General features: G+C 38.6%; 1 protein-coding gene and 1 non-coding gene across 2 annotated transcripts in view; both read right to left on the bottom strand.

Annotated features, from left to right (window-relative positions):
* The window catches only part of WDR43 (WD repeat domain 43), a 46265-nt gene extending 27538 nt beyond the window's left edge, over positions 1-18727 (bottom strand). The window contains exons 1-5 of the mRNA XM_012788321.2: positions 18463-18727; positions 10307-10444; positions 7825-7946; positions 1857-1977; positions 602-741 (exon numbers count right to left, since the gene is read on the bottom strand). Of these exons, the coding sequence (XP_012643775.1) occupies positions 602-741; positions 1857-1977; positions 7825-7946; positions 10307-10444; positions 18463-18687 (746 nt within the window). The 5' untranslated portion in view covers positions 18688-18727. The remainder of the gene's footprint in view (positions 1-601; positions 742-1856; positions 1978-7824; positions 7947-10306; positions 10445-18462) is intronic.
* Positions 1055-1139, bottom strand: LOC142870356 (small nucleolar RNA SNORD53/SNORD92). The gene has a single exon (XR_012918766.1). It is a non-coding gene; the product is annotated as a small nucleolar RNA SNORD53/SNORD92 (small nucleolar RNA).
* Positions 18728-19200: the final 473 nt, after the last annotated feature.

Here is a 19200-nt window from a genome sequence, read left to right as displayed (position 1 = left end):
CTACTTCCATTTTTTAAATCTCTACTTATTTTGTCCATGAACAACAGTCTCAAAAAAGAAAAAAAAATCTACTCACTATCAGATGCTACCATAAAATCCAAGAAATTTCTGAAATTTCAGAACTCTTTATTGGCTCTTTAATACCAAATTAATTTTTACTTTTAGTAGTTTCAAAGGGAATTAGTGACAGTAACTATTGCAAAAAAGGGCTACTGGGAATTCTCAGACAAGCCAAGGAATTTTATATCCTCAGTAAACCATAAGTGAATAGATACTACTGCATTAACCCAGCAATGCCATCCACTTCAACAAAATCAAAGGTTTTCCTAAAAATTACTTTAAAAATGTATTTCTAAATTGTCCCACGACAAAAATATTCAATCCCAAGATTAAGGAGGCTCTATCATGTAATGCTCTTAAATTTTTCTCACAAAGATCTCTTTTTTAGGCAGGTTCAATGCTTTACTACAAGTCAATGTAAATTCAACATTAAATACAATAAAGCAAGTCTGGTATTCATCATTTATATTAACCACATAAACTGTGACAGATTCTTTCAAGGCAAAAAAAGCTACCACCGAAATCCAAAAGAAATACATACCAGACATTAAGTAACCGGTCATGTACTGCTCCAGATAAGAAATAAAGACCTGTAATTCCATCAAAAGGTTGGTTCTCATTAGAAGGTCTGATGGTAGTGAACATAAGTGATGAAACTGGAGTCGCATGTCCCGTGAAGTGCTAGAGAAAGTTAAATCTCAGTTAGGAGAGGACGGAATCCATGCAGTGACAAAAATTAGAGGAGTCCATATGCATCATAAGCCACATGCCATTCATATCTGAAAGCAGAGCTTCATAATGAACAATTAAATTTAACTCTAAGCAAATAAGGTTATTTGTGCTACAATCCTTCACTTCTTAAAAAATCCTTCTGAAAATTAAGATGCCCCTTCTACTAAGTAACTCCCATGACCCTACCAACGCACACCTATATTTCTTCCATTTTTTAAATAAAGAGCTATTTAATCCTATCCATTTTTAAAGGAATTCTGGGGTGCTCAGACACAGCCAAGGAATTGTAGGTCTTCATTTTACTCTCAGTGAGTCGAAACCACAATTTTAAGGCATCATCACAGCACCAAATGTTCCATAACCCGAGTGTAACTATTTTTCCTCCTCAAAAAATATAATACTAAATCTCTACAGTTAAATACTATTACCTGGACCAAATGATAGATACAGGCTAGAAACCAAAATTATAATACCATAATCATTGCATAGTACAGTAAAAAATTTTATTCAAAAATACTTTTTTTAAAAGTATTTGTTCATTCATTTTTCCAATATATGTGAAGTAGACATGTCTAACTTATTTAACATCAATAAATGAGATTTGGAGGTTAATTTTTATCTATCAATTCTACTATATGATGATACTTGAAAATAAAGAATTTCTGTTGTTAATATTCTGGCCAGGCGCAGTGGCTCGCACCTATAATCCTGGAACTTTAGGAGGCCAAGGCAGGAGGAACGCCTGAAGCACAGTAGTTTAAGACCAGCAAGACTCCTTATTTCTACCAAAAAAATAAATAAAGAAATAATCAGCCAGGCATAGTGGAACACAACTATAGTCCTAAATACACTCAAGGATGAGGTAGGAGGATCGCTTGAGCCTAGGAGTTTGAGGCTGCAGTGAACTACGATCACGCCACTACACTCCAGCCTACAGAGCAAGACCTCATCTCCTTTAACAACAACAACAACAAAAAAACAATAATATTCGATGGCTGAAACTTCTGCCTTTCTCCGTACTTACTCTATGATTGTTATGCTTACAAATAATTTGATTCACTCACTCTGTAGACTTCTTTGGTCTCCAAAACCCATAGCTTGATTGTTCGACCAGCTGAAAGCAGCATCTTTCCATCTGGGCTGATACACAGGGAACTGACACTGCTATTGTCACCTTTCCACTTGCTATATCGTGAAGAGAATCAAAAGCATCTAAATAAATGGGGGAAAACTACTCACAGAAGAATATTTAAAAAAAAAAAATCAAGCATTAAAAATACCACCTAAGGTCCTATGCCAATTGCATTCCCCAAAAGCCTGCATCAGATAACTAACTCTGGACATGTCCCTGCAGTGATGCCTCAGGTGGGGCTCTGTAACACTGCCTGACCTCCCTTGTGCAGGCACAGGATAAAGATTCTCAAGAGGTTCAGGAAATGTGTGGGTGACAGTAATAAGAAGGTAAAATGGGTAGTTGTGTTTAACCTATGACTCATATGATGGACATTGTTCATGTCCAGAAACATACCATGCTGGCTAGACCTCCATAAGTCCATCCACATCACAGTGCCTGCTTTCTCTGGAAGGTTGGCCTTTAATTCAAGCTGCAGTTCAAAAGGTTATTTCCAGCCCAAATGTAAAGGAATGAACCTCCATATGATAGGTAAAATAAATCAGGTGCAGATGATTCCTTTCTAATACCTCAAGTGATTAGAAGCATGAGTCTTTGCAGTTTGTTACACACATTAATGCTACTATAGGCAACAAGGAACTTGGTTATTCACTTATAAAATCAAGAAGTAACAGTAAGAATCTTATTACCAAGAGAGGTTAATTCTAAAGTGGAAGAAAAATATATTGTTCTGCCAGTCATACTGGAGTATGTCAAATTAGACATTTAGAAAAACAAAATTAGATTCTTACATTATGCCATATACGCACAAAAAATTACTAATTGATTAAAAGGTATTAAAAGAAAACATGAGAATATTTTTATAATCTTGGGGTTTGGAAAGGCCTTCCAAAGTAATTATAAACCAGAAATCATAAAGGAAAAGATGGCCTGATTGAATTACATAAAACTTCTGTGCCAAAATAAGTCATAAATTTAAGATACAAGTAAAAGGAGCAAATATCAAAAATATATAGTACAGACAAAACATTAACTCAGACCCAAATAGCTCCTTCATATCAATAAAAAAATTCTCAAAAAAAGAGCTCAAAATAAAAACAGACAAAGGATATGAACAGGCAATTCACAGGAAAAATACAAATTGTTGATAAATGTGCAACACTCAACCTCACTAGTAATCAAAGAAATGCAGCAATAATGTATGACAGAACCTTTCCTTTACCCTCACTGGCTTCTAAAGTTTTGCCAAATTCTCATCAATTCTCACAGCTTCCATGCTTACTTATAGTATGTATTTACTAGGGTGACACAAATAAAATAGACATGACCACAACCCTGCCTTGAGGAAGCTAGTAAGCTTCCAGAATCTACTCAGAACTAAAAATGCCATCAGAGGCTAATACCTTCTCTATATCCTCCCCAAACACACCTCCCCAACCTCCTTAGGAGCTTTGCAACTCAAAGCATAATCAGCATTATCCAGGAAGTTGTTAGAATTACAGACTCTCAAGCTCCAACCTAGCTGGATCTACTAAATCAGATCTGTATACACAAGTAATATACACATACACACACACTAAAGCTTTAAAAGCACAAGATTAGAAGGTTCCTCTCTAGGAAATGTGTCTGGTTTGAGTGGAACAACCTACACACAGTGACACTTGAAGGCTTCCCAATCATTATAAATGAAGCCCAACAATTGAAAAGGCACACATTCACACCCGGGCCTTCCAATTGGCTTTTTTTTTTTTTTTTTTTTTTTTTTCTGAGACAGAGTCTTGCTTTGTTGCCCAGGCTAGAGTGAGTGCCATGGCGTCAGCCTAGCTCACAGCAACCTCAAACTCCTGGGCTCAAGCAATCCTCCTGCCTCAGCCTCCCAAGTAGCTGGGACTACAGGCATGCGCCACCATGCCCGGCTAATTTTTTCTATATATATTAGTTGGCCAATTAATTTGTTTCTATTTATAGTAGAGACGGGGTCTCGCTCTTGCTCAGGGTGGTTTCGAACTCCTGACCTTGAGCAATCCGCCCCGCCTTGGCCTCCCAGAGTGCTAGGATTACAGGCCCGGCCCCAATTGGCTTTTTAATGTTTCATTTGCAAATATCAACAGGCAGCCAAGGACCTCCAATAATTTGAAGAATGCCTTTGACATAAAAGAGAGACCAAATCAAACAAATTGAAAGATACCCTCAATAGACATGATGTAAGGAGCAAAAGAAAAAAACTCATTTATCTTCAGAGTTAAAAAGAAACCTGATGCAATAAAAAAGAGAACAAAAAATAGCTTCTGAAAGTTAAAAATATGGTAAGAGAAATTTAAAAATTCACTAGAAGATTTGGAAAATGAAATTGAGAAAATCTCAGAGGTAAGAGAAGGAAAAGATAAAATGGAAAATAAAAAAGTCAGCAATGTGTTAAAAAAATAAAATAAAAAATATGTGTTTGTCTGCCTGTTAAAAAAATAAAAAAAAAAAAAGTCAGCAATGTAAAGGATCAGTTCAGGACATGCAAGATCTAGATAATGGTACATAGTACTAGAGAAAGATCAAACACACATACACACACACCCCAGAGGATGAAATTATCAAACAAACAGTACAAGAAAAATGCAGAACACAAATTTCTAGACTGAATGATCCCATCAAGTCCTAATGCAATTCATTAATTTTAAAAAGAACATTAAATTTTAGAACACTAAAGATAATTAACACTAAAAAGCTTAAAAGAAATGGAACAATGCCTTCAAAGTTACTGAGGGAAAATTATTTCCAACTTAAAACTCTATATCCTCAAACTATCAATGAATTATGAGGACAGAATTAAAGACAAAGGTGACCAAGCAAAATCTCTCTTGCACCCTTTCTCAGGAAGCTACCAAATGATGTAACCCCCCCAAAAAGGAGGGAGCACACCAACAAAGAAAATGGAATCCAGGAAACAGAGGCTCCATCCAACAAGAAAAAATTTTCAGAATGATGAGGAAAGGAAATCCTAGGACAACTACTACTCAGCAGAACTTGGAAGACAAATAAGTCCTCCAAAAAAACCGCAGAACTGATTAACTATCAGATGTGTCTAAAATAACTGATAAAAAATGAGACAGGTGATTGCAAAAAAATTTAAAAATAAAAAAATAACTGAGAAGACTTACTCTACTAAAAAAGCAAGAATAAACTAATGATAGGTATATATAAAACCAAATGAAAAATACGGCAATTATAAACCCCAAGAAAAGCAACATTTTATACCAAAATAATGTACAAACATAGGACAATCTAAGGCTCAGCTGTGCTAATATTAAAGTAGTCATAACATAAACAATCAATACTGCTTAATCAAAAGCTGTGATAACAACTTTGAAAGAACTGGGAGGAGAAAGGAAGATAACAGCTAAATCCTCATATTCCACAGCAGGAAATCAGTAAATAGGATCTAAAATAAAAAATAAAACCAAAATAACAGCAGCATAAGAATGTTAAGAATGAAGCCAGAAACACAATGATTTTGAGCAAACAGTTTAGTAGATGAGAGGCCAGGCTCTCATTCAACCTATTTCACCTCACAGGGTTACAATTAAATAGTCATGTGGATAGGCTAGGCATGGTGGCTCATGCCTGTAATCCTAGCCCTCTGGGAGGCTAAAGTGGGAGGATCATTTGAGCTCAGGAGTTCGAGACCAGCCTGAGCAAGAGCGAGACCCTGTCTCTACAAAAAAAATAGAAAGAAATTAGCTGGACAACTAAAAAAAAAAAAATATATATATATATATATATATAAAGGCTGAGGCAGGAGGATCACTTGAGCTCAGGAGTTTGAGGTTGCTGTGAGCTAGGCTGACACCATGGCACTCTAGCCCGGGCAACAGAATGAGACTCTGTCTCCAAAAAAAAAAAAAAAAAAAAAGTCACATGGACAGTGTGCTGAGCAGTGCCTTGAACATTAGTCCCTATATGAAACATCTTAACTGTGAACTCTCATCCAGAATACATTAACACAGGCTCCACCCCAGACCAGAGATTGGACCAGAATCTCTGCAAGTATTTCTGCCAGGTCACCAGTGTAGAAACTACTGTATTTTCGGCAGGTAAATGGAGCACAAATACTTACTGAACCTCTAGGCAGATGCTTTACTCATCTGCACCTCCAGCCCTAAACCCTCCCTGAAATTCTAAGCCTCCATCACTCCTGTGTCTGCAGGGTCTTGTCTTTCACATAATGCCACTTCACGTTCAATTTGTCTAAAAAACCTAAATACCATTTCCCTCTTCTGATCATAGTTTCTATTACCAGGAGGACATTTCTATCCTCTACCAGGCAATATCCACTACTATGCCCCTCCTTTCAATTATTTTACTCACCTAGTAGGCTAACAAAGCTGAAAACTTAGTAATCACCTTTAACTCCTTTCTGTCATTCAATGCCCCTCCTCCACTCCACCCTACCCAAGTGTTCTTATTTGGTATCCTTTCCATTTTAACTTCCCACTCTTAACATTCTACAACTGGAATACAGTAACAATCTCCTGAGTGGCATCTCTGACTTTAACTCCTTCCCTTAAGTTCTACACATTGCTGACAGACTACTTTTTCTTTTTTTTTTTTTTTTTTTTTTTAGTGTTTTATATGAAGGAGAATAGACTACTTTTTCTTAAAGCATTATTGCGGTTCCTCTATTCCCAAAACGCTGACCCATGCATTTCGTCATAGAGCAGTAAAGACGAGGAGCAGCCCTTCTCATCTACCCCATCGTGACATCTACTATCCCAGAGGTGACCAGAAAGGTGCAGGCAGCCCCACCAAAAAGGTTGGCTCCCCATGTCAGGTCCTGGCCATCGTGTGCATGCTGCAAGCTGAGGCTTTGAGGGAAAAATAACACATCCCCTGAAAATAAGCCCTAGGGTGTCTTCTTGAGGAAAAATAAATATAAGACCCTGTCTTATTTTCGGGGAAATATGGTAGCTTTAAGTACAGTAGAAAAACACGGTATAAGAATTCAAAAGAAGGCTGGGAACAGTGACCCATGCCTGTAATCCTAACGCTCTGGGAGGCTGAGGCGGGAGGATTGCTTGAGTTCAGGAGTTTGAGGTTGCTGTGAGCTAAGCTTGATGCCACAGCACCGTGCTCTAGCTTGGACAACACAGCAAGACTATCTCAAAAAAAATAAATAAAATTTCAAAAAAAATTTCAAAAGAACAGGATTAGAATCCCTCCTATGCCATTTTTTAGCTGTTGGGCCATGGGCATCATTATCCTGTTTAGGGTCCTAATCTACATACTAAGTTATATATTCAGCAGTCCATGTTTATTGAGCATTTACTATACAGCAATCATAAGATTAGGTGCTTGAACTATGAAGTTTATGTATGATTTTATCTATGACTCTTAAGGCCAGGCTCTTAAGATATTTTGGCCCATATCATCCACCATCCGCTATCACCTAGAGTTATGTCCCTCCACTAAATTAATTCACTCAGTGCCAAGTACATCTTTCACTTTCCAATCTCCTAGTCTTTGCTCTTGCCAGCTCCCCACCTTCCTTTCTGCACCCTTGAAAGGATTCTTCCACGCTTCACTAATCAAATTTTACTTATCCTAGAAGATCCAACGGAAATCCCCTCTCTTCCTCCAGCCCTTTCCAACACTACCCTACTTATCTGATTAAGTAATAACATGTTACCTCAAGACATCTCTTATACAGTTACTTTACTCCTATACCATTTTTAGCTTTTACATATTAAAATCTTGCACACCCAATTTGATTAAAAGTTCCTTAAGAACAGGGTCTATAACCTTATTATATCTACATTCCCATGTCCAGTATGATTCATTCAACTCTACTGCATTTCCAAGCAGTAACTGAGTCACCCCTCCAATACCACACAGCCATCAATGTTACTCACCACTTCACTTTGCATGTCTGTACGTTCCATTCCACAATATGTTTATCATCTGAACAACTATATAAACAGCCACTGTCTTGATGCCACTGTATACAATTCACTCTGTTGTCGTGTCCACCATTCTGCAGGTTAAAAAAAAGATTAATATGATATTATATAATATGATAATATGAACCCTGAAGTCATTACCAAACAGTTAACTAAAATGTTAGGCCTTAACCTAATGAAAGCCTTCACATACATCGGTCCATTTTAGTTTTCCAACAACAAAAACTAAACCAGCTATAACTTCAAATGTTAAATTTTCCCTTTTCCTATTTAAAAAACCTTCTTCCACACCATAAGTCAAAGCATATTACACCTAAATTCCATTTGCTTATGACAAGAATGCCAGCTCTAAGCATGACAAAACACTATGAACAGTGGCAAAAAGTTTGACAGGAGTGAACTAGTAAAGTCAAATCGCAGAATCCAAGATAATACTTAAAGTAAAAATCAAGTCTCCTTAAAAATATCCTTGAGGCCGGGTGTAGTGGCTCACACCTGTAATCCTAGCACTCAGGGAGGCCTAAGGTGGGAAGATTGCTCAAGGTCAGGAGTTCGAAACCAGCCTGAGCAAGAGCGAGAGCCCGTCTGTACTAAAAATAGAAGGAAATTAATTGGCCAACTAAAAATATATAGAAAAAATTAGCCGAGCATAGTGTAGTCCCAGCATGCCTGTAGTCCCAGCTACCCGGGAGGCTGAGGCAGAAGGATCTCTTGAGCCTAGGAATTTGAGGTTGCTGTGGGCTAGGCTGATGCCATGGCACTCTAGCCTGGGCAACAGAGTGAGACTCTTATCTGAATCAATCAATCAATCAATCAAATAAATATCTCCTTGAAAAATCCCTTTTAAAAAAGTACCAAAACTCTCTCAAAAAAGACTATCACTGTTACTTCAGGTTAACACTGAATGTGTCCTTGTATTCTGGACCATATCATAGAAACAATACTTTAAACATATACAGCACAGCCAGACACCCACTCACTCAGGGGCATGCAGGAATGGAGACATAAACTGAGAAGAGCTAATCTTACAAGCATTCCAGGACAAACTCACTTAGCAGAATGAAGTGCTAAATCACCTACAATATAAGCATCACTCTTTCTACCTGAATTCACATAAATATGCACATAATGAAGCACCACTATGTATATATCTAAGTTAAGAATAAAAGTAAGTACTCAGTATCACTGTTGTATAGTACCCATTTAAGAGGTGAGAAGTTAAACTATTTATCCATGATCACATACTAGTATGATTCAACCTCAAGACTGTCTCAAAAAAAAAAAAAAAGTCCTAAATGGTCAATATTAGTTAAGTAACAAATGGACTACCCAATGTATTGAGACTTTAGGCAGTCATTAAAAATGTTTATAACTAGTTCTTAAAAATATGAAAAATGCTTGTATTGTAATTTAATGAAAAAATCAGGATACAAAATAGATGGACAGAAGCCAACTATGTTTTTTAAATGTATGTGTAAAGAAATACATGAAATATTAACAGTGGATCTCGTGGTGACAGCCTTACATATAAATTTTTTTCTCTTTTCAACTTTATGCAGCTCCAAATTTTCTATGGGTAGGAGTTATTTGAAATGGAAAATTTAATTATATTATTTATAAAGCATTCCTATATACAGGAGTCCAGTGAACAACAGAAATACACTGCAATAGATATTGTCTGAACAAATTATGCCAGTGAAGTTACTATCTTCCAGGGCCAAATCTACCCTTCTATATTCTGCTCCGTGATGCTGGGCCTCTGCAAACCTCATTTCTGTTCTGTCAGCTAGAACTGCAGGCTCTGCCAACAGGGGGTGCTAGAGGGAGACACAGCTGGAGGGAGAATAAGGGACTTGTCTCCTCCTGCCTCCTTGTTTGCGTCACAGCAGTGATGCCAATTCCCTCCAGCAGCAGCTTAGAATATGCGATTTTTCCAACACTGGGAGAACCAGTCTCATCACCTCCCACCAGAGACACCAGCACCAGGCAGCTGGAGCCCCCTCCTCAGCCTGAGGTCTAGACTTCATGACCTTGGGGCCACTCCTCATCAAGAGGTAACAACAGCCACGGAGCAGCACCTGCTCCCAAAAGTTCTCAGCTTCAGCAATAATTCCAACTGCCTCCTTTATTCCCTAGCCCAAGAGGTGGTGAGCTGCTTTCTGCAGTTGCTACCAGTAATACCTTAGAGTTCTCTTAACCCTTCTTATTTTAAACCTAGTCAATAATTCCTCTTACTCTGACCCACAATAAGGGCTACGTTACCTATTACAGCTTTTATCGAATATTACTATTCAGCTCTTTAAATGTAAAAAGAATGAAAAACTGCCCCTATAGCACAGATCCCATCACACACCTAGAAGTATTTTGTTTTTAACAATTCTAATAATCAGTTTCCCTGTCATACCACTTTTATATAAAATATATATATACTTACTATTAATTTACTGTGTAATTCTCCTTTTACTGTACTGTATAATAAAATGCTACCAACTGCTGTCCCAAGAGCCAACAAGTCAATCTGGTCACTTGTTCCTATAGCTTCTGATTTCCTTTTTTTCCTCTGGGGACTTTCCTGTAAAAAAAAATAATAATAATTTTTTTTTTAGTATTTCAAACACTGAAACATCACTAAAGCACAAGTACAAATGCCCACTAGCCTGAAAAGACACTTTGGGAGGGGGGAAGAAGGAATAAACTTTCAGGTGATTTTCTGGCTTACTACTTTTTTTTTTTTTGTATTTTTTTTTTCTCTTTTCTTTTCTTTCTTTTTTTGGCTTACTACTTTTAATAAAAGAATCCCTCCAACAGAAAGAGAAGTTCATAATTGTCTGTCCTCCTTCCTCCTACCCTTTGGATGGAAAGCAGCAAATAGGAAAACTTGGTATATTCTTGATACACTCCTAACGGGTCCAAGCAGCCTCAATGCTGTTTCCACTTCTCAGAAACTGACCACCCCTCCTGACAAGCCCAATCCAAGCGAAGCCTCCATTCACCAAGCTAAGAGATGCACACTCAAGTATCTATGAATCCATAAATCTGTACCCAAGCAGCCAATTCTTCCCTTTCTTCTCCCTAATATTTCCTCAAATTCTAGCTTAGCTTTCAGGAAAAGGGACTCAAACATTTTTACATTTATAAACATGCATTAACTTCAATTTGAATCGACAAATAGTTTTACTTAGTACAGCAGCTCAGAGCACACCTTAGAGAAGTCACTCCTATGACTGGTCAAACACTAGTCTGGGAGTTCCACACTGGCTTGGTGATTCTAACTAAGAGGCCTAAGTTCCACTCTAGTGGCAAATGTCACAAGACTTCTTTATTTCAAAAGTGATGCTAACAGCTTATGATTATCCATCAAAAAGACAACTGACTGTAACTTAAGAGTACTACATCAGAGATTGTAATACTGAAAATTTATTATTTAAGAACTTCTCTTCCATGTTTTTTATTAGAGTACAACAGCCTTTATGTTTTAAGCTCTGGGAAACTCAATCTTTTAGTGTGAAACAACCCAATACCATAGAAAGGGGAAATTTTTCTTAATACTGAAGGAGCTTCACAGCACCAAAAAAAAAAAAAAAAAGGCAGCCCAGGACACATAAAAATCTGCCCAATCCAAGAACCGCCAATGACAACTACAATGTTACCAGTGCATAAAGAATAAAAGGGAGTAGATTATAAAAAGTATATATATATTTTTTTCATTTAGTTTTGGGGGAGGGGGGTGTTACATATGAAGAATTCAATTCACTGGACACACTTAAATAAAAACGAAAATGATTTAAGCAAAAAACAGTAACTTTTTACTTTCAGAAAAAAATACACATTTTGTAAGTCCTTAGAAATGTATCTATATTAATAAATCCAAGAGACGTTACAATTAAAAGCCAAAGTATAAAAAGTCTGATCAGTAACATTTGATTTGCTTGAAACACTGAAGCCTTAGCATTAGGAGTGTCTTCCACCCCACTTTCAGTTACATGAATTTCTACAGCTACCTGTGATTGATTCCAGAGGGCAAATGACTTCTGTATAAAGTTATAAACACAAATACCTATTTCAGAGAAGGCCAATGGAGGAAAATACATTAACCTACTACTACCTTATCCAAAAACCCGTCTTTAAAAGATTCCAGGAAATATTTCTTCTACTTGCAAATCAAAATTCTTAATATCTACACTGAAGTTTGAGAAACTTCAGTGTGTGAAACAAAGGCTGGTCCAAATATGTATATGCTTTACTGCAGATCTGAATTTCCATCAAAGAAATTTTAGAATTAAACATTAACATATACAAATGTTTAGGTTATGTATAGAAAAAAAAAATAAAAAAAAAAAAAAACATTAACATAGTCAAAGTCTTAATTTCTGTCTGCAATCTCTCTATATTTTTTTGTAGAAGAAAGCAGAGGCAGGTGGAAGGAAGATCCATAGGATTTATATCCAATTTTGAGGATTACTGTTATAAATCCAAATAATAATTCAATTAGGCCGGGCGCGATGGCTCACGTCTATAATCCTAGGACTCTGGAAGGCACAGGCGGGCGGATCATTTGAGCTCAGGAGTTCGAGAGCAGTCTGAGCAAGAGCGAGACCCCATCTCTACTAAAAAAAATAGAAAAAATAAGCCAGGCGTGGTGGCACATGCCTGTAGTCCCAGCTATTTGGGAGACTGAGGCAGGAGGATTGCCTGAGCCCAGGAGTTTCAGGTTGCTGTGAGCTAGGCTGATGCCACAGTACTCTGAGCTGGGCAACAGAGACTCTGTCTCAGAAAAAAATAAAATAAAAAAAACTCAACTAATTTAATTGCAAAAACTATTGACTCACGGTTTTCAGAGTTGGATGGTGTTTTTAAAAATAACTTCTCATTCAGCAGGATAAGCATGTCCAAACAAGTAACACATTGAGATCATAAGCTTATACAACCAAAATCTAGTATTTTAAGTATTACTCCATACTAAATAGTTCTGAAACCAAGAGTTCAGTGTTACCGATTATAGATTATGGCACATCTTTTACTATCTGAACATATTATTTCTGTAATTGAAAAATTTCAATTACTCCCCAGAGAATAAATCAATATAAACAACTCTATGGCATTCAAAAGCATCCACAATTTGCCTCCAACCCAGCTTTTCCAGCCTTATCTCCATTTCCATCCTTACATTATACTCCTGAAACACTCATTTTGCTTTTGCCTTTTCCCTTCACTTGGAAGGGGACTTTTCCTACTCATCTTAATTTTTATTGGTTAAAAATCCTCTCCATGCTAAGACCTACCTCAAATACTATCTCCTCCACAGAAACTTCTTTCTCTTAAGGCACAAGTCATATTCCACATTACAGAAATGGTAAATCTGAATTGTCTTTATTTATTCTTTTACATGTTAGTCACACTCTGTTGTGTTTCCTCTAAATTGCCTAGTAAAACATCATGTATACACTGATCACACGTGTAAATATATAAAGTAATAAAAAAAGTAGACTAAAACTTTAGTTCTTATATTTATAATTGGAAAATCATAATTCCTGAAGGTACCAGGAGTGAAGACCAAAAGGATGCAATTTCTTGGACCAAGGAGTCTTTTCCAACATGAAGGGCAGACTGAACTAAGCAATAAATACCAAAGACTGTCTGATAAGAGCTTATCAGCATTTGATCCAGAAGATAATCAGAAGGCTGAAGGAAAGTCTCAATGGTACATGTGCCTGATTTATTATAAAAAGGAATTGTACAGATGAGGTGAAGATAGGAAAAAAAGCACATCCAAGTGATGAGAAGTCTGAATCTGATCAGTAATTAAGCAATGACTTTTTAGACTGAGCTTCCAGAGTAAGAAGAGTTTACACAGAGAGCCAGTACATACATACTCATAAAAATATGTGTACAAAACTAAATCAAGTTTCACAAAAAAACATACCATGGTTAATACTTTCTTATATTTTCCATCCTATTTTATTTTTTAATGCTATCACAACCCACTAAATGTATTTCACAATCCATTAATGAATGAAAAATTTTTTTAAAACACTGACCTCTCTAGACACTGAAAATTATGCCCAAGTTTTAAACTTCATTCTCCAATTAGTCTCTTAGTCTATTTTTTGGCCTGTCTTACTGTCATTTACTCTGGCGTGTAAGTTTCATGGATAACAATGAACAAAATGTGTGCATTTTACATAAAATGATATACAGTATTTATAACAAAACAATTAAATTCGAATACACAGAAACTTCTATTTCTCCCAATTGGATCTAATCTACAAACTTTACCTTCTTTGGAAGCTTAAATACTGGCAAACCCTCAAGACACAGCACTACACAGGAACACATCTAAACTGTGCTACATCTCTAAGGGATGGCAATGCGGGCACTCAGCTCAAATTCTTCCTAGAAACATCCTTAACGTTACCATGCTTGCCCTGTCCAATGTCTGAAATGCCATATGCTTCATTAAATAAGTACTAAGCTGTATGGGGTCATTTTAATTGCAATGACAGCAAAGCAGCATAAACATATTTACTGTGATAGCCAGTAGTAGATAAGGTCTCCAGGGCTTGACCAGCACTTAGGGAAGGAAAAGTAGACAAGTTAGAGAGATGTAACAGGGCGATCAAACAGCAAGGTCAGTTCCTAGGTAGCTCAGCCACTTACTATGTGGCTTGGGTAGAACATTTAATATTTCAACCTCAGTTTACACATATAAATCTGAGGAACTCTAAAAATAACATCCATCTAGAGTCCATCAATCTTTTTCTACTTTCCTAGAATATTTTCTTGTCATCATTAGAGGTCTCCTTCCCTCAGTCTTCATCAACCAAATGCTCAGCTGTATGACATGTACAAAAACTCTCTAAAAACTATTGTGGCATAAATGCCAAGTATTGTAATAATTCTGTAACCAACAAAAGGCTGCAATTTAATTTTTCTAAACACTTATGAATCTAAACACTTAACCCATTAACGAAGAAACCCAGCATTAACTAATCTTTCTCCATTGATAAGAGTTATCATCACCACACTTTGTCCTTGAGTGGCAAACTGCCAATTATTAAACCAAATATAGGATATTCTTACAAACTGATTTACACTAAGGAATGCAGCATTTATGATAAAATGAGTCCAAAGAGAACACCCATTAATTCATTCAATAATAACTGCCAACACTTATTGAGCACTTACTACATGCCAGGCTGTTCCATACCAGTCACATGCATTGCCTCATTTAATCCTCCGTGGACCCCGAAAGGTAGGTGGTATATCTCTATTTCACGTTTGAGTGTACTATATTGTCATATGCCAGGACCTTGACAAAATGCTTGGAACACAGGCTTCAGAATAACATCCTTCTCATGCCTCATACCATAAGCCTCAAAGATATAAAAAAGGAAGGTTTTATATGATGAGAGCGTCATAAAATTTAAGTGCAAGGAATATGACACTGAGACCTAGGAACAGAGGTTAATGCAGTTGCTACAAATGTTTATTTTTTAACCTTTAAAAATCATGTGACTTTTAAATTCCACACCATAATATACATGTAGGTTTGTTACAATATAGGGAAATTGTCTCTCTTCCTAATTTTCAAGTAAAATTGATGCTCCAGGACACATCCCCAAGATGGGAGACTGTATCCCTCTACATTTCTCCCACGTTTCAGTTCTGTAACTTAAGATTGAGGGTCTCAATCCAAAAAGGATATCAACAACAACAAAAAAAAGAGGCCAGGCGAGGTGACTCACACCTGTAATCCTAGCACTTTGAGAGGCCAAGGCAGGCAGATCGTTTGAGCTCAGGAGTTCGAGACAGCCTGAGCAAGAGTGAGACCTGTCTCTACTAAAAAAAAAATAGAAAAAAAGTAGCCAGACAACTAAAAATATATAAAGAAAAAAAATTAGCCAGGCATGGTGGTGCATGCCTATAGTTCCAGCTTCTCAGGAGGCTGAGGCAGTTGGATTGCTTGAGCTCAGTAGTCTGAGGTTGCTGTGCTAGGCTGACACTACAGCACTCTAGACAGGGCATCAGAGTAAGAGACTCTGTCTCAAAAAAAAAAAAAAAGAAATAAGAAGTTTAAGGGAAACCATGTAAGGGCACTGGATCAGGAATCAGGGTACCTTGACTCTAGATGCCACACTCCTTTACTGATTATTAAGGCTTTAGTCAAGTCATTTACCTTTCTTAACAATAATTCTCAGTTTCTTTTTTTTTTTTTTTTTTTTTTTTGAGACAGAGTCTCACTTTGTTGCCCAGGCTAGAGTGAGTGCCTTGGCGCCAGCCTAGCTCACAGCAACCTCAAACTCCTGGGCTCTAGCAATCCTCATGCCTCAGCCTCCCAAGTAGCTGGGACTACAGGCATGCACCACCACGCCCAGCTAACTTTTTCTATATATATTAGTTGGCCAATTATTTTTTTTCTATTTATAGTAGAGACAGGATCTCACTCTTGCTCAGGCTGGTTTCAAACTCCTGACCTTGAGCAATCTGCCCGCCTCGGCCTCCCAGGCGTGAGCCACCATGGCAGCTTCAATCAGTTTCTTAAAGTGCAATAATTTCGCAGCATTTCATAGTCATGTGGCTAAACAGAGTACAGGTAAAAAGGACACTGAAACCTATAAAACTTTTAATGTAGCCCAACTCTCACTTATCAAGGAGGTCCCCAAAATTAAAGCAACTTGCTCAGTATGACAAAAACAAGTTTGAGTTGATTCCTGATTATGAAATCAGATTCAGTTATTTTTCTAATGTATCATAGTGTTGTATATAATTCAAACTATGACTTTTTTTTGGTCACCTATAAACTTTGAGGAAAACTATGACTTTTGAGACTAGAAAAAAGTTTCATTCTTGGACAATGTGATTGAAAGTCAACAAAAAAGCACAGTGGGTGACAAGGTTTTGTCAACCTAATATTAACTACTTATTGTAGACAACCAAAAACTGAGCTCTAAAGATCCGAATTCCGATCCTGGTTCCATTTTTTACTTTATACAAATTGCTTAGTTTTCCAGAGTTTCTGTTTCTTCTCAAACAAGGCACAAATTTCCTTCCTTATCAACCTGGCAGGACTAACCATGTGAATTTAAGATATTAATAATAGTACATAACATACATAGAACTATTCTAAGTGTTTTCTGCATTACTAAATGTATTAATCTTCACAACCACTCTATGAAGGAGGTATTATTATCCTCATTTTGTAAATGAGGAACTAAAGGCACAATTACTACTATGAAGCAGAGCCTGGATTCAAACCTAGGCAGTACAGCTTGGGCCCGTGCACCTACGGAACCACTGCTCTGTATTTCTCTCAGCACTAATATTACTACTACTTTATAGGACTGTTAAATACAAACATAGAAAACAACTTTGAAAATGAAAAATATGCAGTGTTGTGATTTTAATAACGACAACTCTAATTTTTTTTTTTACAAGTCCCAAGTTCTGTGACTGACTTATAAGCCTAGGTAGGTTTCTTTTATTAATCAACAGGAGAAACTATGAAAATGTAGCTTAAAATCTGAAAGATATCTAAACACCCAGAGTATACATGGCAAGTTAGATGTATTCCTTCTTCTAACAAAAATTTAGCAGGTTCCTCAGGTAGTCGGATCTATCCTAAATATTACGAGGTTTTAAAGTTTTGCGCGTAGTTACAGCTCAAGGCTAACACCTCAGTATACCGACGCTTCCAAAACGCAGTGGAGTAATTAGTTTGGCTACTCTGTAACTGCAGTAACCACGTGCGTGATGAATTAAAGAGATGGAGTGTCTCAACAGTCAATGACATTTACTTGAGACAGGTCCCTAACAGTGAAAAAGTTTTCCCTAACTCAGCAGTTTCCAATCTAAGGGATAATTCACCTGGACACTCATACCATATTAAGTTAAGGTACTTCTTCACTTTACCTCCATATCCTAATGCAGGCTTCAGACTTGGGAGTGGAGGGTTTAAAATGTGGGGAGCGAGCAAGCAGTAAGAAGTAGTAAGTAAAAAGATTCAAAATGCTGAGAATGCAAGGAGTCTAGGAAAGTTTAAAGTTTCATGAGTGAAAGTCCCACGACCTGGACGTGGAAGAGAACACGTGGTAAGCCGGCACCCAAAGGGGGGGGCGGTGTCCGGAAGCAAGTACAGACTTGTTCAGTCCAACTGTCCAGGGAAAAGCCAATGAGCTGGGTCAGGGACAGAGAACAGTACAGTCCCAAGACTGGGCTCTGTCAAAAGCCAGGGCTCCGATAAACGCATACTGATAAAAGGCCTGACAGAAGGAGGCGGCCCCTGGGGGACCCAGGCCTCCGCGAACATGGCGGCCTGGCGACAGGGGGACGCAGACCACATGGAGCCCGCCAGGAGGGCTCCGGTCCACAGCCGGCCAGATCGAGCCGCGCCCTCTCTCACCGCCTCGACGACAGGCCGCTCTCGGGGCTGGTGGTGTGGGCCCAGCGCGCGCGCCGACGCCGCGCTCCGTGCCTCCTCACCCCCGGCCGCCGCGGGCCACGCGCGAGGCCCGGCCAAGCACCACGCAGCCGGAGGGGCGCCAAGGCCGGGCCCAGGCGGGCGCCCGCCCCGCGCCGTCCCGCTAGCTTTACCTTGGCCTGCAACCGCGCTGGCGCCCAGGCCAGACAGGTGCAGGTACCGCTGAGGTGCGCGGAAGGCACGTACTCCTGGTGCAGCCGGTTGCTGGCTGTCTCCCAAACTCGCAGGTGACCGTCGGTAGAAGCCAAAGCGAAGTAGGCCTGGCTGTGCGGGGAGAAAGCGCAGGGAACCCCGGCCGGGGCCAGGGGGTCGCCGCTACAGCCACCGCCCGCCGCCATTGCTGCTCTGGCTCCGCGGCAGCCACGTGTTCGTCTGTGCGCAGACGCACCGGCGCGGGGCGGGGCCTGGAGGAAGGAAATGGGGCGGAGGGAGCGCAGGGAGCAGAGGGAGTGGCTCTTCGCGACGCAGGCGAGCTTTGGGCCGGCCCAGCCTCTGGACGGTGGCCTGGCGGGACCTTTGGCTGAGGATCTGGGGCTGGAGTGGACATGTGGAGGAACGTGACAGTAGACTCGCGATCAAGGCCCGTTCCTTTAAAAAAAAAAAAAAAAGGAAAGAAATACTTTTTAAAAAAAATGACATGTTTAAAAGAAATACTCACTTAAAACTCCATGATTGTAACAACTGTTTCCATTTTCCCCTGTTCACTTCCAGGCTGTAATCATGTACATACATAATAACTATTTAATCATAATAGTGTACAAGTAATGATGGAAGAGGCTATTCCTTCTTATTTCGTCCAGATTGATCTCATGTTGCTACATCAAATAGATGCTTTTTAGGAGCGTGCCTGT

The sequence above is a fragment of the Microcebus murinus genome, chromosome 3, assembly GCF_040939455.1.
Source record: "Microcebus murinus isolate Inina chromosome 3, M.murinus_Inina_mat1.0, whole genome shotgun sequence".
NCBI classification, from domain to species: domain Eukaryota; kingdom Metazoa; phylum Chordata; class Mammalia; order Primates; family Cheirogaleidae; genus Microcebus; species Microcebus murinus.
The sequence above is the reverse complement of the archived record's forward strand: the minus strand, read 5'-3'. Positions and strand labels throughout refer to the sequence as shown.